The 25027-nt window shown below is 58.6% G+C and overlaps 3 protein-coding genes and 1 long non-coding RNA gene across 5 annotated transcripts; 1 reads left to right on the top strand and 3 right to left on the bottom strand.

Moving 5' to 3' along the window:
* Positions 1-739: 739 nt before the first annotated feature.
* On the bottom strand, positions 740-2846 carry LOC134555196 (uncharacterized). Its single transcript, XM_063406604.1, has 2 exons — positions 2674-2846; positions 740-2037 (listed from the first exon to the last, which is right to left on the bottom strand). Exon 2 carries the CDS (start codon positions 1804-1806, stop codon positions 853-855), a length of 954 nt encoding a protein of 317 aa, XP_063262674.1. The 5' UTR covers positions 1807-2037; positions 2674-2846; the 3' UTR covers positions 740-852.
* A 5-nt stretch (positions 2847-2851) lies between these two features.
* STX6 (syntaxin 6) lies at positions 2852-16533 on the top strand. Its single transcript, XM_063406606.1, has 8 exons — positions 2852-2980; positions 5419-5588; positions 6131-6225; positions 7800-7862; positions 9905-10027; positions 11234-11340; positions 12817-12911; positions 14423-16533. Exons 1-8 carry the CDS (start codon positions 2946-2948, stop codon positions 14497-14499), a joined length of 765 nt encoding a protein of 254 aa, XP_063262676.1. The 5' UTR covers positions 2852-2945; the 3' UTR covers positions 14500-16533.
* On the bottom strand, positions 11353-12804 carry LOC134555200 (uncharacterized). Its single transcript, XR_010081386.1, has 3 exons — positions 12550-12804; positions 12242-12311; positions 11353-11686 (listed from the first exon to the last, which is right to left on the bottom strand). It is a non-coding gene; the product is annotated as an uncharacterized LOC134555200 (long non-coding RNA).
* A 471-nt stretch (positions 16534-17004) lies between the features above and the next one.
* KIAA1614 (KIAA1614 ortholog) lies at positions 17005-24831 on the bottom strand. 2 transcript variants are annotated; one of them, XM_063406601.1, is made up of 9 exons: positions 24738-24831; positions 23469-24077; positions 22847-22910; positions 21588-21734; positions 19574-21007; positions 18691-18895; positions 18195-18307; positions 17889-18073; positions 17005-17642 (listed from the first exon to the last, which is right to left on the bottom strand). In XM_063406601.1, exons 2-9 carry the CDS (start codon positions 24070-24072, stop codon positions 17449-17451), a joined length of 2946 nt encoding a protein of 981 aa, XP_063262671.1. In that variant the 5' UTR covers positions 24073-24077; positions 24738-24831; the 3' UTR covers positions 17005-17448. The 2 variants fall into 2 exon arrangements, with proteins under 2 accessions (XP_063262671.1, XP_063262672.1); XM_063406602.1 differs by lacking the exon at positions 24738-24831 and having other exon boundaries at positions 19574-19703; positions 19779-21007; positions 23469-24729.
* Between the last annotated feature and the right edge of the window lie 196 nt (positions 24832-25027).

Below are 25027 nucleotides of genomic sequence, written 5' to 3'. Positions count from 1 at the left end.
TGAAAGCCTTTATGGCTTCTTCCTTTAGCTGTAAAACCTTTTCAGGGGTGGGGTGGGGAAAGTCCCCTCTACTTTTATAAATCCAAATTCAAACCAATCCAGCTTTTCTCTGAGGAGAAAAGGCACCTCTTCCACACCAAATGCACATTCTTTGCACCAAGCTAATATGGGATCACACCCCCCCCCCCCCGTGCATGTACACACATGCCAGAAAGATTTTCCTGATAAAACTTCCAGGGAGCCCAGCTCTTCCCTGCAGACAGCTGGGATTCTGATGAGCTGGCACTTTTCACGGTGCAAAATGTTTCATCAGATCTTTCCTGACCAGTTCTGCAGCTGTGTGCTCTGCACCCAGCGCTCCTCTCCCAGCAGGAATCGCTTAGCCGAGCACGCTGAAGAGCTCCCAAAAAACTCCTCACTGCCTGCAAGCCCCAGATCAGAGCTTCCCACATGGAACACCAAAAAACAACCTCGTTCTAAAAAATACAAACCGCAGCGTGGTTGGAGTGGCTCTCAGGTGAAAATCTAAATTATTTACTACATCATGTAAATTAATTTCTAGCATCAAAGACCAGGGTGTCTCGTTTATCCCTTGAAAGTTTACAACTTCCCTATGTTTTGGTAAAACTCCTTATTTTCAGCCCTCAACAGCTCTGTGAAGCTTCACCCTTTTGTGCAAATGGACTCAACGATCTTAGGTATTTTCCAGCCTAAGTGATTCTGTGATTCTATTAAAAAAAAATCAAAGAAGTGAATAAAGTGTTCACATAATTTATTGAAGGATTTCTGAAATTCCTGGCTAGTAATTCTAAGAGGCTGCAGGACATTTTCCCTTTTCCATTCCCAGTGGTTTCAGGCACAGGTGGAAGTCACGGGAGGATCAGGAGGTTTTGGGGAGCACAAGGTCTCTGTGGGACAGGGACAGGCAAACTGGACCAGCAGCTCCTGGGAACCCTGTTTGTTCCTGGAGGGAACCTCCCATGCTAAGCACATGTTTGGCAGGGACGCCCCAAATCCTGCTGGCGTGGGAAAGTCATCCCGAATTCGGCAAGGAAGGGCCGGCAAACGCCAGCCCTGAAGCTGCCACCCGTTGCACCACTCCTGGCGTGGGGCTGGCCGGAGCAGGAGGTGGATTTCCCACCCCAAGAACTGCAGAAACCGGTCCAACATGTGGCACAGCCTTCCCACCCCAGGGCGCGTGTGAGGAAAGCTGCTGGCATTGCAAAAGCTGGGAATCCCGTTCCCATGCTGAGGAGGCACCTCTGCAAATGGGGTTTGTGCCCCTTCCCTGCCTCTGCTCGGGATGCTGGACCACTGCCACCTTCGGGAAGCACAGGCCAGGGTTAAAACTTGGGGGATTCCTCCTGGCCAAGCCTCTGCAAAATCAACCCACGAGGCAGCAAGGCAGGGACACCTCTCTGCTGTGTGGATATGGGTGGGAACATCTCCCAGAGCTCTGCAGGCATCATCCCCCTCCTGCCAGCTGCTGCAAGTCCAGGGCTGCCTGTGCTCAGCTATTAAAGAGCCCAGAGATGTAAGAGAGGTGGGAATGAGGGAAGAAGGGACCCTCACCCGGGCATGGACACCATCCAAGCGACACAGGGCTGTTCTCACCCTGCACAAGGCAGGAGGAAGGAAGCGGTGCCTGTGCCTTCCCGGGGCAGGAAGGGCAGCAGGAGCCGAGCAGACTGCCTGTCGCTCCCTGCTGCTTCCTCCCACCCCAGCTGGGAACACAGCCTGCCTGGGCCACTCCTGCTGGGGACCCTCATAGAGCCCCACTGTGCCAAGGTTTGTGTTTTGGTCCATGAATCTGGGTGAATGAGGCTGGCTGGCTGGTTTACTTGATGTTTTAAAGGCTGCAAATCCTGCGAGGGGCAAGAGTTTACTGTCCTGGGTTTGGCATAAAGCACAAAATTTCTTCCACACAGAAGAGTCGGACAGGAACAATAGTGCTGCTAACTGCAGGTGTGTGAGGAGATGGTGTAAGTGAGCCTTACATCACTTCCTCTCTTCACTGAGAAGGCTGCTTTTAGTTCTCTAAAATAAAAAAATTAGTATCTTTAATCTACATAACTCAAGCAATGGGACACACACCACCTTTTGCACGGTCTTGCTGCTGGCACAGCGGTGCTGGGGACTGTGCACCAATGTGCTTTAATCCACATAACTTAAGCAATGGGACACACACCAGCTTTTGCACGGTCTTGCTGCTGGCACAGCGGTGCTGGGGACTGTGCACCAATGTGGGAAGGCATTACACGGGAACATGTAACCCCCTCTGTCACTACAGGGCTGCTGAGAGCAGGGCGTTGGGGTCAGTGATCCTGCATCTCTATTCAGCCCTGGTGAGACCACATTTGGAGTGCTGTGTGCACCTCTGGGCTCTGAAGAAGGGGTGCCAAGAGGATGGAGCCAGGCTCTGCTCGGTGGTGCCAACCACCGGGACAGGGGAGGCAAGGGGAGGGACCGACGTACAGGGAGTTCCACCTGAACACAAGGAAGAACTTCTTCCCTGTACGAGTGACCACGCACCGGCACAGACTGCCCAGAGAGAGCGCGGAGCGTCCCTCCCTGGAGATATCCCAGACCCGTCTGGACACAACCTGTGCCACGTGCTCCGGGATGAGAAGGGAGGGGGCACCAGTGACCCGCCGCGCTCCCTGCCCACCTGACCCATGCTCTGTGTGACTCCGTGAGTGACAGGGACCCCGGGGCTCCGGAGGCTGCGGGAAAAGCGGCCGGAGCTCCCCTGGCAGAGCCGGGACAGCGCCCGGACCCCGCAGCGCACCCCGGCACACAGCCCCCGCCATGGCGCATGACGTCACCCGGCCACGCCCCCTCCGGGGGGCGGCGGGGGCGTGGCCCGCAGAGGGCGTTGTGTGGGCGTGGCCTGATGGAGGGGGCGTGGCCTGGCGGCGGCCGTGGCGTGAGGCGGCGGCAGCGCCATGTCGATGGAGGACCCCTTCTTCGTGGTGAAGGGGTGAGCGCCGCGCTCGGCGGGGCCCGGGACACGGGGAGAGGGACGCGCAGCGGGCCGGGGCCGCGTCCGGGCGCGGAGGGGACGGGCACGGCCGCCCCGCAGCGCGGGAGGCCCGCGGAGCGTGGGGCGAGCAGCGGGCGGGGGTCCGTGTGGGGGGGAAAATGGCGGCCAGGCCCCCCGTGCCGCTGAGGGGCTGAGCGCGGGCTCCGGGCCTGGGCGGCGGGGCGGCCCGGCGCGGGAGGCGCTGGGCTGAGGCGGGCCGCGGCCGGGCCTCCCCGCGCTCTGTGAGGGCCCCCGGCCTCGGCTGCAGGTGCGGCTTGGGGCCGGTGGGCAGAGCGGGGCTGGGGGCTCGCGGCTGGAGACCGGGGTGACCACGGGGAAAGGTGGAGAGGAGCTGGGACCAAGCTGTGGGACAAACAATGGCCGTGAGAGGAAGCCTGCAGAGAAGAGCCTGAGCGCAGGGAAATACCAGCTAAAGGTGGTCAAAGGAGAATTGTCAGTAATAGGGTGAAAGGCGCTCTGTTGGAGCTACTGGAGAGGGTCCAGGGGAGGCCACAAAGATGATTTGGGGTCTGGAGCATCTCTCTGGTGAGGAGAGACTAGAGGAGCTGGGCCTGCTTAGTCCATAGAAGACTGAGAGAGGATCTCCTCAATGCATATAAATATCTCTTAGGGGTGTCAGAATAGTGCCAGACCCATTGCAGCAACAGGACAAGGAGGGAGCAGTGGCCATAAACTAGAACACAAGAAGTTCCACCTCAACGTTAGGAAGAGCTTCTTTACAGTGAGGGTGGCAGAGCACTGGGAAAGGCTTCCCAGGGAGGTCTTGGAGTTTGCAGGAGACATTCCAAACCCATCTGGAGGTGTCCCTGTGTCCCCTGCTCTAGGTGACAGTGCCTTGACAGTGGGTTTGGACTGGATGATCCACAGAAGTCCCTTCCAGCCCGAGTGATTCTGTGAAGGCAGCTCAGCCACTAAACACTGCCCTCGGGCCACCTTCAGCTTGTGCTGGGGCTGGTTTTCTGCCCCGTGTCACAGTGAGGCAGCAGCAGAGGGGCTCCTGGTGGGGTGTTTGGGAGAGCCGTGTATGAACAAGAAGTGTGGGAAGGGATACTGGCGCAGCCAGGGAAAGTGGATCCCTCTCCCAGGCTGAACTCGTGCTGAGAGGAAAGTGTAGGAGTCGTCGCCATGGGTGGGGAGCAAACGTCCTGTCAAACTTTCCAGAGATGTTCCCGCAGCGTGCGGGGAAGGGCAGGGAGGGGAAAGGGGATGTGCTGCCGCTCCCAGAGTTAATTATTACCTGGCAGGTCAGAGGGGCTGGTGGTGGTGTAGCCACCAGAGTTGCTGTTAGTTTGCTTTCCTGGTGTCTGGAACTCCTCCCATCAGAGGATGTCCAGCTCTGCTTTGCGTTCTTGCTGCTGGGGACCTCCACAAGTGTATTCAGATAAAAAAACAAACAAAACCAAAGCTTGTGCTGACAAGTACGGGAGGGAATGAAGTTTCCCAGATCCTCCGTGCAGGCTGCTGACTTTAGGGCACTCAGCGTGGCAGACTCGGAGCTGTAGGCATGTGAGGAGAGGAGGGACACACATCAGAGTGCTGAGAAACTGCAGCTTAGACAGCAACTGGAGGTCTTCAAGCCCTGGTGGAACTTGGAGAGCTGCAGTCTTGGCACCATAGTTCATCTCCCCTGCTTTCCTTCGCTGGGGTGAAATATCTGACTGCTCACCGTGCAAGCTCACGGTGGCCTCCTTGGACACCACCACATTCTGATCTGTGTCCCCTCCTAATCCCAGCTCCCTGTGAACCTGGGGAGCAGTTCACAGCTTGTAAATGCAGATAACCACACTGGGAGTCTGTAACCCAAATTTACAAACCTGCTTGCCCCAAACCAGAGCTGTCAGCAATGCCTTCCCTTGCTGTGAATGCACTCGTCTCCAAAAGAGCTTACACCAGCAGAAAAAACTTGTGTTTCCTAAGCCAGTGTAGTAGGGCTGTGTATTTTTTAAAATGCTGAATTAAAATAAACAGTGCTGCACTCAACAATCTGCCTGGCTGCGGTGCAGGGACACTGTGTGTGCCCTTGGGGCATCTTACATGGGTAGTTAAGGGCCTTGAGAGGAAAACTGTTGAGAGAGGAATGCAAAGCATGGATTGCCAAAGAGCTGCCTTGTTCAGACCCTCTGCCCTGGCTTGCCTGGGTGACACTCAGCAGCTTCCCCTGAAGAAATAGGTCCCTCCGTGAGTAACTTCATGCTGCAGCAAGACACAGGGCAAATCCTTATTTTACAAAATAGACACGAGGTTGTTGGAAGGAAAAGCATTTGGGAGGAAGCTGTGGCATCCCTGCTCAGCTGGACAAGGGGCTGGCCCAATGTCACCGCTACAGGGCAGCTGATGATAATTCTTGGCTTCTCTTCACTCTCCTCCCGGCACAGGGAGGTGCAGAAAGCCGTGAACACTGCCCAGGGGCTCTTCCAGAGGTGGACGGAGCTCTTGCAAGATCCCTCCATCGCCACAAGAGAAGAAATCGACTGGACCACTAATGAGCTCAGGAACAACCTGCGGAGCATCGAGTGGGACCTGGAGGACTTGGATGAAACAATCAGTATCCTTTTGTGGCCCTTCGGAGGGAGCTGCAGTTCCCAAGTTGTACTAAATAGCCAGGTCCTAGTGGTTGTCAATCTTTGCAAAAATCAGGATTGGGATTTTTTGGGATTGAATTTTGCGATCATATCAGCTTTTCTCAAATTGCAAATGAGAAATCAAGGATTTTCCTTTAGTCTTTTTGTTTCCCTTTTTGGAAGGTATATTCTAAGATGCTCTGTTTGAGAAAGCCTGTTGTGTTGTGGATTTCTGCGGAGTCAGTGCATTCTCTAGGCTGGCTTCCAGAAATGCTCCTTTCCCCTGTGTTCCTCTGAGTGCTCCTGAAAACGCTGCGCAGCATCACAGAACCAAAAAAGAAACATGGAAAAGAGAAACCTTGTGCCTCACGGCATTCCTGCCGTGCCTCCTTTTCCACGCAGCGTGCTGTGCTTTGCTGATCAGATTTTGGGAGCAGGCGCAGCAGTGGCCACGTGGCACGCTCAGGTTTGTGTATCCATCGGTGCCCCCGGCGCCGCTCGCGGCACTCCTTGACTCGGTGTGCAGGCATCGTCGAGGCAAACCCGCGCAAGTTCAACCTCGACGCCACCGAGCTGGGGATCCGCAAAGCCTTCATCACCAGCACGCGCCAGGTGGTCAGGGTAAGGAGCCTGCCCCGGGGTCAGCGCCTGGGGAGGGCGTGGGGGGCATTAGGTGGTTAAAAAAGGAAAGCTTGGGGCCGTTCTGTGGTGGGCTGGAGAGCAGAGAAGAAAGTGCCACCTGCTGAGTCTCAGGCATCCTCCTCTTCCTCGTGAGTTCCCTCCTGGAGCTACACAGAAGGGTTTGGGGGTGCAAGTCCCCCATGGAATTCCCTCCTTTTATGCTGCTGCCCCTTGAAACCTTCTCACTGCTCTGGCAACAGTGAATGGGAGCCTGTGGTAACAGGGGAAGAGCTGCAAGGTGGAGCCTCCCTTCGAGGTGAGGGAATTCGCAACTGTCCCGACTATTTGTAGCACTGGTTTTCAGCAGCAGGGAGACCACTTTGAACACTGCCAGATGGTTAAAGCCTGGTGTTATTGACATGGTGACTTCAACTTCCTACCCCTGCAAAATGGTCCAAACAACCACTGGATTTATTTTTAACTTGAGGAAGATTTTTTTTAAAATTTAAGCTTACGCATGAGAAGCAAAAAGGGCATTTTTAACCACTTGGTGGTAACAAATAGAGAAGGAACATCTTTCCAAAAGCTTCACTGCCTGGTAAGAAGCTGCTAGTTAGGGAGTTTTCTGTCTATTAATAGCTACACTGAGTTTCTGCTACCCCTCATGACTCTGATGTTCCTGCTCCACAGAATGCACTGGTGTGGCTGGCAGCAAGCCTGTTACCCTACCTGCAGTCCTGCGGTCTGGATGCAGTTCCTAAGGCTTGCTGCGTGGGAACTGATCCCAAACCACACTGGCCCCAGGTAGCAGGCGTGTGCTTGCTGCCTTGCCCTCAGTGTAGTCCACTCCCTAACGGACAGGATCAGGCAAGCCTGCTCTCTGGTCCTCTTCTCCTGGCTGAACAGTGCTGGCTAATGGGTTTGGGAGCATTGTCTCCCTCTGGGAAATGAAATGTGTTGCACATCTCTGAGCAGTAAAACACACCTGAGTGCTCTGGTGGCTTCAGAACTCTGCTGCTGGATCAGCCTCTGCCAGATGACTTTTTTTGCTGATTTATGAAAACTGGGTTATGTTGCACTGTGAGGGGGAGCCTTCTGTGGTTAGTGACCTTCTGCAGGAACGTTACACCAAAAATTAATTGGTAGGAGAGAACATGGGCACAGTCAGAGAGGATGGCCACAGGACAGGAAATCTACTATGGAATATAAATCCAGATGGGAATAAAGCACAGGAGATCATAGGCTTCAAGGCCTTGGCAAACACTTCCTTACATTCTGTCAACAGGAACATTAGTTTATTATACAAATCAAAGTGGTTCTGGTCCTGGTGGAGTAAAATGAGTAGTAAATGAGGAATATTTTCAGAATATCCCAATGCTGTGGACTGTACTAATGTAACAACAAAACTTCTACAGTGTTTCCAAACTCTTCAAAAGTGTTTTCAAAGAAAATTTCCCTTCCCTCACTTCTCCTTGTAGAAGCCTTGCTGGGTATGGACAGTCCTGTAGCACGCTGAATCTGCCTGTCACCTCAAATCCAACACTCACATGCTGCTTCTTTTGTTGAACAAACAGGACATGAAGGATCAGATGTCAAACTCTTCCATGCAGGCACTGGCTGAAAGGAAAAACAGGCAGGTGAGAACCAGAAATGGGCAATGTCTCTCTGCTACAATGTCTGTCCTGTCTGGAGTTCCTCCCCTTACAAACCTTTGGTGTGGGAAGGGGCTTGCCAAGCTGTGTTTGAGCCGTGTCCATTCGGCTGCCCTGGGAGAGCTGGGTCTCACAGGCACATTGCTGCCAGCCTCTCCCAAGCCTCTCTCAGAGCAGTAAGTCAGCACTCACCATCTGTGTGTGTCTTCAGAGCAGGCTGTGTACCACTGCCAGCATTGCATCATCCCATGGAAAGGGAAATCTCCCTCCTCCTCCTCGGGGGGAACCAGCCCAGAATCCATGTCAATGAATGTAATCCTGCGCTCTGCTGGATTTAGGAGCCAGGATGGTGCAATATCCTTTCATGCAGCTGCTTCTCGTAATAGCCATGTAAGAAGATGGAAGGAGCTCGAGGAGTCTCGTGTTGTCTGCACTTGTAATCTGAGGAATAGAAATAGTTGCAGCTTGTGCTCCTTCCTGGCTGATGGGGAGGCTGTAAGGAATACTGGAGCTGACTTCCAGACCCATTCCAGTAAAAGCTGGTGTGTGCTTCACACAGTTAATTGTACTGCATCAGCCTTACCACACGTGGCAAAAACAACAAACTGAGAAGCACAGAGCTCATTCCTGAGCTTGCCACAGGGTTAATTGACGTGCCTGGCAAACACTCCCAGCAGCAAAGTCCCTGACACCTTTGCTCAAACAAGTCAGTAGCTTTCCCTGCGATTTGCTGCTTTCCTTTGCACGAGGTTCCTGATAGCTGCAGGAGACCATATGGCCCAGCTCACGCAGCGACATCTGGTCAGGAAAACTGACTTCCCCTTGCTGCCTTCCTCTCCCTTCCCAGCCCCTCGCCTTCATTCCAGACTGCAAGGCTTGTGCTGGGCTTTGTGTCTGAGGGGCTGGCTAGCAGTGACCTGGCCCTCGCAGCCCAGGCTGGCTAACAGGCCCTTTCTATTGGAGCTGCAGGCAAAGCTAGTGCACTGCACTAAAGAAAAAGGAGCTGCCTTTGCCACAGACTGGAGGGACCAGGGGCTTGCTCAGTCTCGGGGGCAGACAAAGCCAGATGTCCTGCTGGCATCCTGCATGGTCAGTCTGTCAGCTTTCCTCACCCCTCCTTGAACCTTCTAAGTCAGATGAACCATAGACTGTCTTGTTTTCAGCCTGACAGAGCAGCCTGGTCCTTGTCTTGCTGTTCTTCACAAACAGTCATTCCATCCTGCCCACAACCTGGAGCTGCAAGAACGTCTCGTTACAAGTCAGCCTGGCTTCCATACTGGAAGCCCTTCCCTTAACCCTTCCCTAGTGCTGCAGGGTGCAGTTCCTCAGCAGGTCATGTTCATTCTCCAGCATTTGTAGCTTGGGTTATTGCCCATTCAGGGACAGAGACACTTGGCTGGAAGCCACATCTCTGCAGGCTGTGCAGGAGCTTCTCTGTTCAGGTTGCAGGGCAGGTAGCAAGAGTAACTTCGTATGCTGGCAGCTGAAGAGCCTGCTGGAGGGATAGGCAGCCTGGATCATAGAACATAAGCATACAGTGCTGTTCTGGTTATACAGTGCATTATTTTACTGTCAGCTCAACTGGTTAAGTACTTTATCCAGACCCTCTTAAGCCACTGTGGTTAGCAGCAGAGTGCTGGGTTGGAGCTGTCCATCTGTTAACACAATGTATCCGGACACTTCCCAGCTCACGTGTCCCAGCACACAGGGCTGCCTCTTGAGCAGGTCTCTCAGTCCTTTGTGCTGTGCAGGCTCTGCACACACTGTCAGTCGGCCACACTCCAGCGCTCCTGCTGCTGGAGAGGCATCTGCAATTCCAGGCTGCAGGGACTTCCCGGGCTGGCGTTTTGGCTCTGTGTTGGTTTAGTTCATGACAGCACTTTGACTGAGCAGCAGCAGAGCAGGAGGAAAGGGATGCTGTGTGTGTGTGTACACAAGTGCTGCCTTGTCTGCCTTCCCACCTCACCCTGTGGACGGGCTGTGAGCAGGCACAAGGGCGTTGCTAAGAGCTCTCTGCATCTGTTTAGGCACTCCTGGGGGAGAGTGGGAGTCAGAGTTGGAGCTCTGGACCTGACAAATACAGCCGTCTGGACCGGGAGCTGCAATTAGCAAATTCACATTTCATCGAGGAGCAGCAAGCTCAACAACAGGTAAGGCAGCTGGCATAGCAGAATAAATAGCTTTGCTTGCCAAGTGGGTGCCAGGGGGGCTGGTCTGGTTCCAGGAGCCTGACAGTCCTCCTTGCTTGTGGCATGTCTGTGCATGCATTTCCTCTGCAGCACAGCTTTGGGTGGTCTCAGCACAAAGTTTTTAACCCTGGAGCCGTGGGGCTTCTGCTGTGTTTAGGAGGCAGTTGGCACAACCGGGAAGGTGTAGCATGCTAAGATTTAATAGTACAAGGATTGCTGGAATCCTTGGAAGAATAGAAACACTACAAAATGAAAAGGACCTGCCTCTCTTACGCAACTTCCCCTGGTTAAAGGTGTTTGGTGTTGTTTGTGTGCATCTCCCATCAGAACAGGCTGGGAGCAGGAGCACGCGCCTGCTTCCTTTTCCTGCTTTTGTCACCGTGAGATTAGTGAGAGGCTGTGAGGGCTTGGGAGAACCCCTGGTGAGGCACTTCCCAGCTGCACTTCCCAGCTGACAGGGAGTTTGCCTGGAGAAGTGCCCAGGCTGGGCACAGACTGGAGAACTGCAGGGCCTTGACACAGGCAGTGACTCGAGGTGGCAAACTCTGCTAAAGCTCCTGACCCGTGATGCCACCTCAGCTTCCAGACACGTTTTACCTACTGACTCCAGGGAGATAAATAGCTTCAGAAATAGGTAACTAGGGTAAAGCTAATCCTTAGTGTGACTGTGCCCTGAAAATGACTTAAAACAGCAGCAGACTTATTCCTTTGGCACATTCAGAGCCAGCCTGGCTATTTTTAACTGTAGAAGCTGCAACAGCCTTCTGCTTCCATTAACCCCGTGTTAGCTGCATGGTGGCATTTTGCAGGCGCAGCCTCCCTGGCCTGCTTACCTTGCAGAGGTTTTGATGAGCAGCCCGTGGAGCTTTCCAAAGTCACTTTAGCTGTGTGTGCAGCATGGATGAGTTGAGGCTGGATTTGCAGGGCTGTCTGGAGGCTGCAGCCTGCTGTGCCATGGGGATGCCATGCCATGGAGGCTTTCCCCAGGCTGTCTCCTCTAGCCTTTCTTAGGAATGCAGTCCTCATTCCTGGTGGCGTAGGTCTGAGCCCAGGCCTCACAGCTGGTGTTGGCCGAGCAGCGAGTGCCTGTCCAGTGTGTGGGCTGGCTCCAGCCCAGCTGCAGGCAGCAGATCTGTAATTGCCTGTTTCTCTTCTCTCTGGCCCCAGTTGATTGTGGAGCAGCAGGATGAGCAGTTGGAGCTGGTCTCTGGCAGCATCGGGGTGCTGAAGAACATGTCCCAGCGCATTGGTGGGGAGCTGGAAGAGCAAGCAGTGTAAGTGTGAGACCTGGCATGGGGCTGGCTGTCCTCACACACCTCTCTGCCTCTGCTAGAGCCTGGAATTCACTGGTCCTTCAGGCAGCCTCTCCCTTTCCACCCTGTGGAAAGCATTTTGTGTACTGCAACCTGCAAGGATCCTCCTTCCTTTGGAAGCCTGCATCTAGGCCAGGCTTAACTGCCACCTTACCTTTCCTCCTCTCCTTTTCACATGCTCCCCCTCAAGCAGCCAGCAGATAAGGGAGGGAGGTGCTGTGCAATGCAGATACTGGCCACTTCTCCACTCGGCAGGGCTTTGTGCTGCCCCTGGACAATTGCTGGGGCCAGGAGCTCTCAGCTCTGCCTGAAACGCACAGCACAGTGCTACTCTTCATCACTGAAGTTAAAAATAACCCTCACCCACGCAAAAGGTTAAAGGGCAGCTCAAAAAGTCATTTTGCATCCATCCATTTACATATAAATTAGATTTCTTTTCCAGTTCTCGTCCTTTGCAAACAAGTTCCCAGTTGTGTAGGCTAACACATGCTCTGCTTCCAGAAAGGCTTGAAGGTTTATGCCTAAACCCCCTCCTTGTTTGGTTGGTAGGAGTCTGGAGAGCTGTGTCCCCTGTGAAGTGTTTTCGTCTTTGATGGAGAGGTGGAACTTTCAACCTCCCTGTTGTGTGAAGCTGTGCAGCATGAGAATCCTCTGCTCTCACAGAGGAGATTGATGTGGCCTGGCTGTTTCTGGATCACCACAAGCCATCAGTGCTTGCTAGATTAGCTCATAACTACCACAGTGAGGTTTCACCCACTGAATGAAGGTTTAACAAGTGCCCCAGCACTCCAAATAAGGAGTCTGTCCTTTTAAATGCATTAAGCCTTTAAGTCCCACTGGCTGGAGACAATTGGATTGGTACCTTGACTGTGGATGTGCACTGGCGTTGACAAAGCACGGATTCAGGAAGGCTTTCAGATTCATTACAGTCGCTGTGTGGAAGAAGTAAAAGGGTAACTTCATGCAGAGCTTGAAAAGCACCTTAAAAGCAACTGCAGATCTCATTCCCACTTGATACATGAGTGAAACAAGATTTTAGTTTAAGCTGCAAGCCCTGAACAAGAAAAGAGATCTAAAGTCTGAGCTGACATGCAGATCTAATCAGTCTCTGCTAATCACAGATTATGAATGAGACTTCCCTTTTGTAAGGAAGCCCCTCCCACTCCTCACCTTGCAGGTGTGTGTAGAGTTCAGCCACAAACACACAGGGAGGATCAGTCTGGCAGGAATCCCGAGTTACTTCCCACCAAAGCACAACTGCTGTTTCAGCAGGTTTTTTCCCCTCCTGGGTGCTCCCAGGAGAGGAGGTTGCATTCATTTTGTCTGCCAAGGTGTGACACTGTGCTCACATCGGTGTTTGATCCACGTGTGTGAGCATGCTGCAGAATCCCCGAGGGATGTGCCACGTGCTGACCAGTGCCCTGCCTCTGTCCTCAGGATGCTGGATGACTTCTCCCACGAGTTAGACAGCACTCAGTCGCGCCTTGATAACGTCATGAAGAAGCTCGCCAAAGTGTCCCACATGACGAGTGGTAGGTCCTGGGAAGTGGGATCCAGCCCTGGAAAGGGAGAGACAAGCCGTGGATCCTCAGGCTGGGACACTTGCTCCCACCCACCCAGCCAAGGGGAGGGAGCAGCTCTCAGTTCTTGAAAGAAGGGAAGGCTTCCAAGCCCGGCAGCTGCTCCTGCCCGGACACTGCTCTGCTGCCTGTCCCTTGCCTTTGTTTTATTTACAGATGCCTTTCTATTTATGCTGCTGCTGCTGGGAAAATCCCCCTCTAGCTGGTGGGAGGGGAAGCTCTGCAGCCTCCTGCTCTGCTGCAGTTTCCCGGGCTGCCTGTGGAACAAAAGCTTGTCAAGGTGCCATTAAACACCGGCCACCACCGTGTGTGGCTTCCCCCAGGCACCAGAATGCCTGCGGCAATCCCCTTCCCAAATCCCACCTGCCCGGGGGCTGCTGGCGCCTGCGGGCCTGTTGTCGGCCACATCTCTCTCATCTGGCAGAGGAAAGAGCTGCATTGTGTGCTGAACCCCCAGAAAAGTCCTTATAAGGCTGTGCCTGCAGGCGGGGCGCTGGCGGGGCGCCGCGGGCAGAGCAGACAGGAAGCCCGGCCTGGCTGCCGGGAAGTCCCGCGCTGCCGGCTGCCTCCGAGCCTGGCTCCGCGCCCGGCCAGCGCCTCCTCCAGCGCCCCTCTGCCCTGGGTGCTCAGGGCCTTGGGAAGGCAGCAGCTGCCAGGAGGAAAAGCATTCCTGCTCTGCAGGATTAGGCTGTCGGGGGGATTTATGAGATGGTGAGAGTACAGCCCCAGAGAGACCACTTGGAGTGCTGACAGTGCACTTTGGGTCACCAGTAGCTCAGCAGCGGCACAACTACGGGTGAACCTTGTGTCTCTGCCCTTTCCTCTGGGAAAGCCCATGGATCTCTGCAGAATGTTTCTGAGTGTTGTGAAAGAGCATTTCTGCTGGAATCACCTATGCCAGGGAGAGCAGGAGGGCTCTTTGTGGGGCAGCTGCTGTGCCTAGGAGTTGAGGGGGTGCCTTTTCCCCACTGCTGCACCATCCTGTCTCAGAGGGGATGTGGTGTTGAGCCAATGAGGTGTAAAGATGTCCAGGGAAACCTGATTCCCGGCCCTGTCCTAAGGGAAGCCACCACAATCTCTTCCTGGCAGAGCTCCTCAGGGCAGCTTTCACCGGATCCCTTCTTGTTCCTCTGGCAAACAGATTACTCCATGAATGAACAGCAAACACAGCAGCTCTCTGCTTGTTCCTCCCAATTGCGTTTGAGCCAGCTTTTCAAAGCTATTTGAACTTGGTTGGGAAGAAGCCTCAGAATTCCCACAGCTGTTCCCAAACCCCAATGTATCCTGGAGGAGAATGCCTCACTAAAATATACAGCACCATAGCCTTTCGCCCACAGGACTGTTGTTTTGGCCTTCTGTGGCTTAAGCTTGAATTTGGTTCCTAGCAGTACATGAAGAAAAATGCCCCCCCAATTTTCCTTCTCCACTAAAGCAGGAAGACTGATGCTTCCTTTTCTTTCCAGATCGACGGCAGTGGTGTGCAATTGTTGTCCTCTTCGTCATCTTGCTAGTGGTGCTCATCCTCTTCTTTGTCCTGTGATGACAAAAACTGAACTTCCTGGGACGCCCCCTCCCCGCCCCCTGGCCCCGGCAGCGCGGGGAAGTGAAACTCTCCCCGTTTCCGTCCGCCCACGGAGATCCCCGGCAGGAACACCCGCACCCCGCTCTCGCCATGCTCCTCCAAGGACTTTGCCAGCGTCTCCCCTGGCCCCGGGAGAGGGGGCTGGAGCTGCCTCCTCCCCTGCTGCGGCGCACTCTGGGCTGGGCTCCGGGCCTGGATGCGTGGGGCTGGAGCGGGAGCTGGCCCCGCGCTCCCACCTGGTGCAGGTAGGAGCCGGTGGGAGGTGGAGACAAAGCAGCGAGCCCTGGGGAGGAATTCCTGAATTCACTGAGCAGTACAAACTGTGCTGCCAGTGCCAGCCCCAAGCATTACTGGGAAGGGTGAAACCCCCCAAGCCAAGGCAAGGGAGGGGAGCCCTGGCCCTGCTCCCCCTGCCCCTCCCCGCCTCCTGTGGGCGGGCTCTGTAGCACCAATACACTGCCGAGAGAGCACGGTGAGTCCTACCAGAGCTTTCCGAGCCTCTGCACTGGGCAGAGGGCAGAGCTGTAGGGTCTCGTGTCCTGCCATCGGCCCAGTCAGACACCCCAGAGCTTTAGACCTGGGGTGCTGCACACCGAGCACTGGCAATCAGCATGAGCCAGAGAGGGAGACGCTTGAAGCTTTTAAACTTGTCTCCCTCACTATACAGGCCTCTAAAGCTCACTGACTGATGCTTTCTTTGCCCTTGTGTAACTGAGTCACTGCTTCTGTTTAACAGCTGCTTCCCGTTGGCAAGTGATTTATCAGGTCTAAAATAACTTATTTTTTTTAAGGAAAAAAAAACTTTTAAAGATTTTCTTGATGACCATTGGAGCCACGTTCTCTCTGCGGGTGCACAACACACATGACCAGAGGAACAGTGCTCGGTGATGTATTTTAAGTGTATATGAACTTGTAAATAGGATGTCTTAATTTTTCCCTACCGCTATTTTTTGGACACCTCCATTGTAAGCAACCCAAAGGCAGGAGATTCAAAGCTAGATCATGTTTCCATATTCCTTCCCAGTCCTTTTGTCACCTCCCAGCTGTTTGTCACTCCAGTTGTCTCAGCAGTGTCGGATTCCCTACAGGGAATGTGGAGTAGTCAGGTGGGCAGTACCAAAACTGTGGTGAAGAGGCTCACCTGGGCAGTGTCACTGCGGAGGAACAGGCAGAGGGGCCGTGCTGCAAGCACCCACTGTGGGGTAGGGATGACTCTTGAGGAAGGCAAAAACGGTTTCTTACTCCAGTCTGCTCCCATATTTCAAGTTGCAAACATGAAAAGCCTCAGCACAGGCTGGCTTATGGCTCCCAGATGGGGCTGGGGGAGGAAGTTAATTGGCACTGACGCACAGACTTCTGTTTAAATTGCAAATCACCCCCAAAATAATCCCCCCCGCCTTAGAATCTTGCCACCGGACGGCTTTACCTCCGGGACTGAACACTCCTCCCCAAGCTCCGTGGCTCCCTCCGAGGTGTGCGTGGCTCCCCTGTCCCTCCCGCAGGCGCTGGATGCACAGCCGGCAGCTCCGTGCCTTCGCAGCCGGGCGGGGCTGGCGGGGCCTCCCCGCCCGCCCGGCTGCTCCTCAGTAACGCACACGTGGTGCCTCGGCGCCCGCCCGCGCTCATGATTCCCGTGGCTCCTTACCCTTGCAGAGCATCCCTGCGGGGAATAGGCGGTGTCGGCTTTCCAAGGCTGGCTGTAGCAGTGTCTGCCACTCCTGGGTCTGTACCTCTCCAAGAGCAGGCTCCCAGGAGTGTGGGTCTGGGCAGGGAGCAGGGCTCGCTGCCGGCTGCTGTTTGCACACCTCTGATCCCCGCAGTACTTCCAGCGTGGTTGCGCATCCTTCAGGAATGACTCCCCTGCAGGACCGCTCCTTTGGTAGTCCAGGGGTGGCCACCTGAGTGTCTCTGGTCCCTTCCCCTGTGTACATTTGCTTTTCTGTCGCTGGTGGTGCCCCTCCCTTTAACACTAAATAAAGGTGCAGCAGCGTAGATCTCCTCTCCTTCTTGCCTGACTTGCTTCTGGGACAAGCTCGGGTTCTCCTGGCACCAGGGAATGGGAAAAGCTCTCCCACCAGCATTTGCCAGGCATCACCATCCTGGTATTTGAGGCATAAGCAGCATCTGCAGTTTCTGGGGTCACCTCAGCGCTGTGGGCAGCTGTGCCCAGATGGGGGACACCACCGTGCAGAAGGCAGCCCTTGCTGCCATGCCACCGCTGCTGGGGGCACTCACTCCAAGGATGTGTTTTGCCTTCCATGGCTGGAAAAAAGAACCCCCCAGAATCCACAAGGAGCCCTGCAGGTGGCTGAGCCCCCTGTCTGCCTGCCCAGGGCCCCCCAGCACCACAGCATGGTCAGGAGGTGGCTGGTGGAGCAGCAGGGCCATGGGAAAACAAGTAGCAAAGGCTTCACGGCCACAAGCACCCCCCCAGCCCCTCCATGCCACAATGCAAGGCCACTGTTTTGTTAGTGCAGAGATGTATTTTTGGGTTTCAGTTTGAAATAATTTAAAGGAACCTCACCAGCCCTCCAGCACAAGGTGGCAGTGCTGGCAGGCAGCCCTCTGTCTCCTGGGGTCACGCAGATGGGGTGTCCCCATGCTGGTCACCGCAGTGCCCAGCAGGACAGACCCGCCAGCTCTGTTGGGGCCAGGCTGTCCCCTGTCCCCCACACCTGGGCAGCTCCTGGAGACTGTGGTGTCCTTGGTCCCACACTGTCTCCCAGGGGGACAAGGAAAGCCACCTGCCCCCACTGCAGAGGAGCCGGGCAGGTCCTGGCAGTGCGAGGCAGCTTGGTCCACGCCGTGCCATTCCACACCATCCTGGATCATCACTGGGACACGGTCCTTCTCCCATGGCTGGGCCATGCTCCTGCTCCCGCCGGGCTTTGCCGGAGCGCGCCAGGGCTACCGCGGCGCCGGGCGGTGCCGGAGCACGCGCAGGGACAGGCTGTCGGCCTGGAGCAGCAGCTGGCGGATGCACGCCAGCCCCAGCGCCGAGACGGCCGCGCCGTTCACCTGCAGGATCTCGTCCCCCACGCCCAGGAGCCCCGCGTAGAGCTTGGCTGTGCCGGCATCCGCCATCTCCTGCACGTAGACACCTGCGGGGGAACAGGGATGCCTGAGAGCCCCGGGGCTGCCCAGAAACAAACCTGTGATCAGCAGCCTTTGGGTGGGCTGTGTGTCCCAAGCCAAGTGCTGACAGATGTGTAGGACTCTGCGTGGCCATAGCCACACGTGGCAGCGTCCCACACCTGCATCCCCTCTCTGGGGCTCAGCAGCAATGCAGCACCCCCTCCACCCGTGCCCCTGGGGCGGGCTGAGGCTTTGGGATGACCCCACAGTACCTGTGTCAGGCCGGCCGTGTCCGGAGGTGACGGAGAACCCGAAGGCGCCGTGAGGGGGCCGCTGCAGCTCCAGCTGGCTGGTGCCGTCAGGGAAGACCTCGACCACGCGCCCCACCGCGCGCAGCTGGCCGGGCGCCCCGATGTCCTCCACGCTCAGCGAGCGCTGCGGCCCTGCGCCCCCCTTCCTGTGGGGAGAGGGGTGAGTGGGGACAAAGCAGGTGATGCAGCCCCTGGGTCACTGAGCCACCACAGCAGCCCAGAACAGCCTTTCTGGGCACCGCGGGGATGTGCCAGGCCCCATCCTACCTGTCAGCCGTGGTCTGGGGCAGGAGGTAGGCACTGGCACGGGGTGCTTTGCCCAGCTGGGGATGCAGGCTCTGGATAGAGGCAGCTTTTTGGGGCTGGCAGAAGGGCGACACCTGGGGAGAAACACCTGGCTGAGATGGGGACAAACACTGCACAGCACCGCAGTGCTTCACCCACTGATGTGCCCAGGGAGTGGAGGAAATTGGGACATCCCATCCCCCTGGAGCACTCCCCAGCTCACTGCTGAGGAGGGACGAGCCTATCTGCTCTTCCACTGCCACCCCTCTCTCTCCCTCCTTCCCCCTTCCACTTCCCAGTTGGCTCCGGGCTTTTCAAACCCAGCAGTTTGGGGTGGTGCATCTCCCCACGCCCCTCCAGGACCGCCTGAGCCATAAATCCATACTCAGAACTACTTCATCCCAGCCCAGCATCCCTTCCCTTGTGCCATGCCCATCTCCCCATGGGCACCCCCGTGCGGGGCGATGTCCAAGCTCACCAGCTGCAGGGACTGCAGGGACGGGGACTTCCTGAGGCCGGGGCCGCCCGGTGGGGAGCCGCCAGGGGCCGGCAGCTGCTCCATGCTGTAGCAGCGGAAGCGGCCCAGGCGCTGCTTGGTGCTCTGGCTCAGGCTGCACAGGAGCTTCTTCAGCCCCGACGCCGAAGCGCTGCTGCCCTTGCGGCTCAGCGGCCGCCCCGGCTCCCTGGTGGAGAGGCGTGGTGATCACACACCGCGTGCCTGGGGTGACAGCAGGACCTGCAGCTGCCTCTGGGCTGCGGGTGCATCCTGCACCTGCCTTGGCAGCCTTGAGAGCTGCAGCACGGTGAGATCGGGGTGCACGGTGAGATCGGGGTGCACGGTGAGATCGGGGCAGCTGCCTCCCCACAGCAGTGACCCAGCACACACAAGTTTGTCACTACCCAAAGTGATCCGAAGGGCTCCCTCCCTGTTTTCTCCATTATCTCAGGGTTTAAAACCTCTCAGAAGTTCCCTGCTCTGTCCCAAGGGATCACATCCTGCCAATGGGCTCAGAGAACGCAGCACCACCTTGGAACTCTCCTGCCAGGCTGACACATGCGGTGCCAGGCACAGGGCTGGCAGGATCGCACTTGGAAAGCCCCAAGGCAGCTGATTTTCCTCAAAAGGGGAGAACCCAACACCAGTGAAAAACCTGTCACATCTGTTCCAACACCCCTGGCAGAACCAGACGTGGGGAAGTGCAGCTCCCCCAAACCTACAGCAACACACGGGCACATTGTAACTCCCACACATCTCTGGGAGGTTTTTGGAGCCAGGGAGCTCAGCCCAGCAGCATCCTGCAGTGCCCAGGAGGGATGGGATGCCATGGTTTGGGATGCCCCGGCTGCCCATGCTCACTCACCCATGCGCCGCGCTCCCGGCCAGGTGCTGCTGTGGCTGCGCTCCCGGCGTCCCGGCACCTTCCCCGGCAGGACGAGCAGCCTCTGGGGACATGGGGGTGACAGGGCTGGCAGCGGGCTGTGACAGTGTCCCTGGAACCACGGTCAGACAGTCACACACATGTTTCCTTGGGGACACCCCCTGCACCCCACGCGTGGCTCTCTTACCTCTGCCCATCCCCGGGGCGTCCTGCCCATGGGTGTTGTTGCAATTGTTGGTGGACAAGGCACGGAGGGGGCTCCCCGGGAGCCACCGGGGGCTGCAGGGGCCCCGCCGCTCGGCCGGCCCCGCCGTGCCCCCGGGCTGCGGTGCGGCAGCGCTGCCGGCATCCGGCTCCGGGCCCCGGACTCCTTGGCTCGGCGCCTGGCGGCTGCTGCTGAAGAACAGGGCTTTCCTGCAAGGCACCTGGGCGCAGGCCTTCTTGGTAGGAGGGGGAGCAGGGACGTGGGTGCCTGGAATGGGGGTGCTGGTCCTCAGCTGCGAGGAGGGCTCCAGGGGCTCACTGGGCTGCTGTGGGGGGCGAGCTGGGTTTCCCACTCCCTTGCTGCCCCCCAGATGTCGATGGGGTTCCCCATCTTCCCGGCTGCTGGTTCTTCCCGGTGGTGCGGGGCAAACAGGCCCCGGACCCGAGTCCCCATCCTTGGGGCCACCGCTGGCCACACACGTCCCCTTCCTGGCCCTGGCCTCCGGCTGCGGGGCAGCACGGGCAGCCCTGTGCCCGCCAGCGCGGGGGTCGCGGTGCCCCCCCAGGTGCGGGCTGCGGGGCCCTGCCTCCTCGCTGTCCGTCCGGCAGCCGTCGGAGGTGTCAGTGCTCTCCAGGGCCGAGTCCACCTCGTCGATGTAGGTGACATCCCCGATGTAGGTCTCCTTGATCTTCTCGGTGTGGATGCGCTGCCGGGAGGGCAGGATCCACAGCGGGGACCCTCCGGGGCCCAGAGGCCTGATTTTAGGCTCTGTCTGGGCAGCGCTCGGCCCTCCGCTCTCCCCTGGGACGCTCCTTTGAGGCGCGGGGCTGCTTTTGGCCACGTCGGGGGCAGCTTGCGCGTCCGTGCCCCGGCCGGTGGCAGCACCGAGGAAGGAGCCGCAGGCGCTGCACTTGCCCCCGGCCACGAGGTCGCCGCTGCGGGCTCTGGGCTGGCCGGCGCCGTCCCCCGGCTGCCTGCTGCCGGCCGGCTGCGGCGAGGGCAGCGCCGAGCCCAGCGCCCGCCGGTGCCGCAGCTGCAGCCGCTCCAGGTACCGCACCTCGGCGTCCCGGGCAGACTCGTCCTCGAAGCGGACGCGGGATGGGGACGGTCCCCGCGGCCGCCGCGGCTGCCCGCAGCTCGACTCCCCGCTGGACGAGTCGCTCAGGCTCCCGCCGTCCCGCGGGGCCACGCTCGGCCTCCCGCTGGGCTCCCTGCCATGGGGACAGACAGACGGACTGCAGGGGCTGCTCGGCAACCCTGGGAAAGCAGGGCGGGAGGGGGGAAACCCGGTGCAAAAGATGGGGCAAGGAGGGAAGTCTGCACGGTGCTCCCTGGCTGTACACAGCCCTGCTTCCCTCCAGCCTGAAGCTGAAATCCAGGGAGGCTGTGGCACCCCCCTGCTGCCATGGCTTGACCTCCATCGCCCCTTCCCTGCCCCGAGGAGCGTGGTTAATCATTCCAGGAGCACCACACTGCACATGACCTGGCACACAGAGCGAGTCTCGCCTGGGAACACATTCCCCACCGGCTGGGAAACGCCATCCTCCCACCACTGATACTTCGGTGTGACCATAAAACACAATTAACCCAAACACTGTGCTGGGAAGATGTGTCGGGCACATCCAGGGGCACATCCAGGGGCACATCCAGGGGATGAGGCTGCAGTGGATCCCGGCTCCACACGCGTGCTCGCACCCCTGTGCCCGCTGCAGAGGCCCCGCTGCACGCTGTGGGTGAGCCCCCAGCGCGGCTGCAGGCCTGGGCACGCCGTGGGGCAGAGGGGGCACTGACCTGGGGCGGGGGGCGGCGGGGAGCAGCAGGATGTCGTGGCTGGCGCGCAGGGGGTTCGTCCGGGCCTTCATGCGGGCGCGCTGCAGCAGCTGCTTGGCCTGCTCGTGCCGCGGGCTCAGCTCGAGCTCCCGCCCGGCCACCACGGCCCTGCGGCCCCGCAGCGGGGAGGGGGATTAGGAAAAAATAACAGGGATTAGACGTGCTTTAGCAGTGACGAGCAGGCTGCTCTGCCTGGGGAAAGCGGGGCTCGGCCGCCGCTCATGGGCGGGCTGGCGGCCGGACGGGCACCCCTCACCCCCTGGTGCCAGGTGAGACTCTGGGGCAGGCTCAGCACCCACACAGCTCGGGCACAGGCTCGGCCAAGGCAGTGCTTTGTGCCACAGGCATCCCAGAGGTGGACGGGGAAATGGGAGCAGGCACTACTTCCCATCCCCAGCGGTGAAAATCCTGCGGCGGTGGGGAGGCAGGTAGGTTTGGGGTGACCCCCTGACCTGATTGTCTTGCTGCCTTCCCCTCCTTGCAGGAGGTCTTTCCCCACACCCCCAGACCCCTCTGAGTGCAGGGTGAGGGACCTGTCAGTTCTCCCTGCTGCAGCACTGCCTGCCCGGTTGGCCATGGCCCTAATCCTCCTGATTAAAATAATCAGCTCAGGCAGTCTCTTTGGGAAGCCCAGCCTTAACCTCTTCCGTGCAGCACGGTGGGCACACACTGCCCCCCCCAGCAGCACCACGGGAGGCCCAGGCTTCCCCCAGGCCTTGGCTGCCCTGCTCACAGGAGGCGCTGCATCCCCGGCTCTGCCTTGCACCCCCATCACTGATCCAGCTGCCTGAGCAGAGCCAGTGACCACTGGGGGGGGTCTTTCCCCACCCACTGTTCTACCCTGTGCAGCCCCCAGCCTCTCACCTGCCTATGCCACCTCCTTATTTTTAGTCCGTACCTCTAAGGTTTTTCATTAGTCCAACAAGATTACACACTCCTGCCACCTCGATCCTCTTAAGCACCTGGAGCAAATTTCTGTCCCATCCTCTTCCCCAGTTCCCTTCCTGCCCTGCTGTCCTGGCAGGGATGTCCTGTGCTCAGACACCAGGGGGTGTCTCCTGTCCCTTGTCACACAAAGCATTGCTGGAGCCCAGCCACACTCCCTCACCAGCAGCTCCACAGCCCTTCCCTGGCGCTGCTTCAAAAGGTGCATTTAAATACAACCCTGGGGAGTGGGAAAGAGGGAAATGTCCATTTCTGCCACACTGAGACTGACCTACCTGCAGCCCTCAGCATCCTGCAGAGAAACCCCTGAGTCCCAGTCCCCATCGCTCGCTGGCATCTCTGAAATGCAGGACAGGGCAAGGCATTAGCCTGGCTGGATGGCAGCCCCCACCCTTCTGATGGCACCCCCATAGATCCCATCCCATCCCAACACCCTCCGCAGATGTTTGGCTCTGGGAGATCCCAAAGGAGTGGAACGTGGGGCAACAACACCAGGCTGTAGGTGTGGGACTGAGGGGATAGGGCCATGGGGTCATAGGGGCAGATGCTATCAAAGGAGGAATTAATTCTCTTTTCTGGTGGCAGCTTGCAAAGGGACAGTGATGCTCACAGCCCTGGCATGTCCCAGAAATTGAGTTTCTTGCCCTTGCTTTTAGCAGTGAAATTCCTCATCAGGACACCAGAAGGGACTGACTGATACCACCCAGAGCATCTCACGAGCATCTCTGACATCCCGGTGAAGGGGATGGGACAGGCCTGGGGTGTGAGGCAGCAGGGAGCTGCACCTGCAGCATGGGAGGCTGCAGGATGGCCCTGAGGACTCCCGTTACCCCAAAGGCTTTCCCTCCCACTTCCCCAGCTGCCCTGGAAGAGCCACCACCTTCCCAAAATACACACCGGGTGCGGCAAGGCCCAGCACCTCCTGCAGCAGCCGCCGGTTCCTCTCCACCCGCTCAGCCAGCGAGAGCCTCTCCCAGCTCTCCGCCCCGGGGGGGGACACAGGGGGACGGCCCCGGTCCCGCAGCGGGGGTCGGGGCTCTTCATCCAGGGACGGTCTCTCATGGATGGAGGCAGAGCGCCAGGACCTGCTGCCCTTGTCCGGGGGGAGCTCGGGGCCTCCCGGCACATCTCCCCTGGGCGCCGGGACCCTCCAGAGCCCCGGGGTGCCGGGGCGGGGGGCGGGGGCAGGCTCCCCTCCATCCAGCAGCCCATCCGTCAGGTAGGTCCGCAGCTGAGCCCGCGGCTCCACCTCCGCCCCCGGCTGCTTCCCCCGCCGGGACCGCGGCTTCTTGGGCGAGGGGCGCTCGGGGGCAGCCGCGGGGGTCCCCGGCCGCCCGCCCCGCTTCTCCTTCAGCGCCTTCACCTTCCCCTCCAGGACGGCGTGGGGGCCGCGGGCGGCCTCGGGGCGCTCCGGCGGGGCCGGGCCGCGGCCGCCGCCCGGGCTGTGCTGCCTCGGGGCCCGCGGCAGGCGCCGCGCCTCAGCGGGAGGGGAGCCCTCCATCAGGCCTGCAGGGAGAGAAGCCAGGGAGAACCCCTGCACGGCCCTCCACCCACCCTGGTGCCTCCGCAAAGGGCATCACCCCGCCTGCCCTGCGGGGTAAATGCCACCGGCGTGGGCCTGGAGAGGAAGGGGACAGGGAGGTGACACAGCACGAGGCCAGAGCAATGACACTGCCAGTGCCACTGGGGAGCGGGAGGAACGGGGCAGCCGTGAGGGATCGCTGGTTCCCCAAAGCGGGTGCCCACCCACACTGTTCCAGCTGCCCTGGGGCACCCAGCAAGAACCCCCGAAGGGAACTGACACTTTCCGAGCCAAACCAGGGCCCCAAACCTCCGCAGAACAGAAACCCCTCCCGGGGACAGCTGGCCGAAGGTGCGGGCACACAGACGCGGGCCCTGCTCCGCCCCGGCCCGGGGCCACACGTGGCACTGACCCTGCGCCCCCCGGCGCTCCCGGTGGCACCCCGGTGCCGCTGCCCTCCTGCACCCCGTCGGGAGCATCCTGTCCCCGCCGGGAGCCCCGGAGGAGCCTCCCCCGTGCCCGGGGCTGCGGTAGCATCCCCGTGACACCCCCCGGGCCCCATCGCCGCCGCGGGCCCCGCAGCCCCTCACTGCCCCGGGCTGAGCGGGACGGGGCCGCGGGCGGGATGCCAGGGCTGTCCTTACCCCCGGAGCACCATCGGGAGAGGGCTGGGAAGAAGGAGAAGAAAGCGGAAGAAGGGAAGGAAGCAGGGGAGGGAAAAAAAGAAATTAAAAAAAAAAAAAACGGCCGAAGCAGCAAATCCCGGCCCCTCCAGCCGAGCCCGAGCTCAGCCGCTTGGCTGGGCTGTGGGGCCGTGGCTGGCCCTGCCTCCCGCCCCGGCCTCCTCCTCCTCCTCCTCTCCGCGCACCCCACGCCGGGGCACCCGGCCAGAGCCGGCCCCGGACACGCTGGGGACAGGGGGTGACCCCGCGCT

This window comes from Prinia subflava, chromosome 10 (assembly GCF_021018805.1).
Source record: "Prinia subflava isolate CZ2003 ecotype Zambia chromosome 10, Cam_Psub_1.2, whole genome shotgun sequence".
Lineage (NCBI taxonomy): Eukaryota > Metazoa > Chordata > Aves > Passeriformes > Cisticolidae > Prinia > Prinia subflava.
Note: the sequence above shows the minus strand (reverse complement) of the source record. Positions and strands in the feature narration are given on the sequence as shown.

Coding starts and splice junctions, on each gene's coding strand:
- LOC134555196 (XM_063406604.1), bottom strand. CDS start 1,806: ATGGACCAAAACACAAACCTTGGCACAGTGGGGCTCTATGAGGGTCCC.
- STX6 (XM_063406606.1), top strand. CDS start 2,946: ATGTCGATGGAGGACCCCTTCTTCGTGGTGAAGGG. Junction 6,226..7,799: donor GCACGCGCCAGGTGGTCAGG/GTAAGGAGCCTG, acceptor TTGAACAAACAG/GACATGAAGGATCAGATGTC. Junction 12,912..14,422: donor AGTGTCCCACATGACGAGTG/GTAGGTCCTGGG, acceptor TTTTCTTTCCAG/ATCGACGGCAGTGGTGTGCA.
- KIAA1614 (XM_063406601.1), bottom strand. CDS start 24,072: ATGGAGGGCTCCCCTCCCGCTGAGGCGCGGCGCCTGCCGCGGGCCCCG. Junction 21,735..22,846: donor CAGGATGCTGAGGGCTGCAG/GTAGGTCAGTCT, acceptor GCGGGGCCGCAG/GGCCGTGGTGGCCGGGCGGG. Junction 17,643..17,888: donor ACACGGCCGGCCTGACACAG/GTACTGTGGGGT, acceptor GTTCCCCCGCAG/GTGTCTACGTGCAGGAGATG.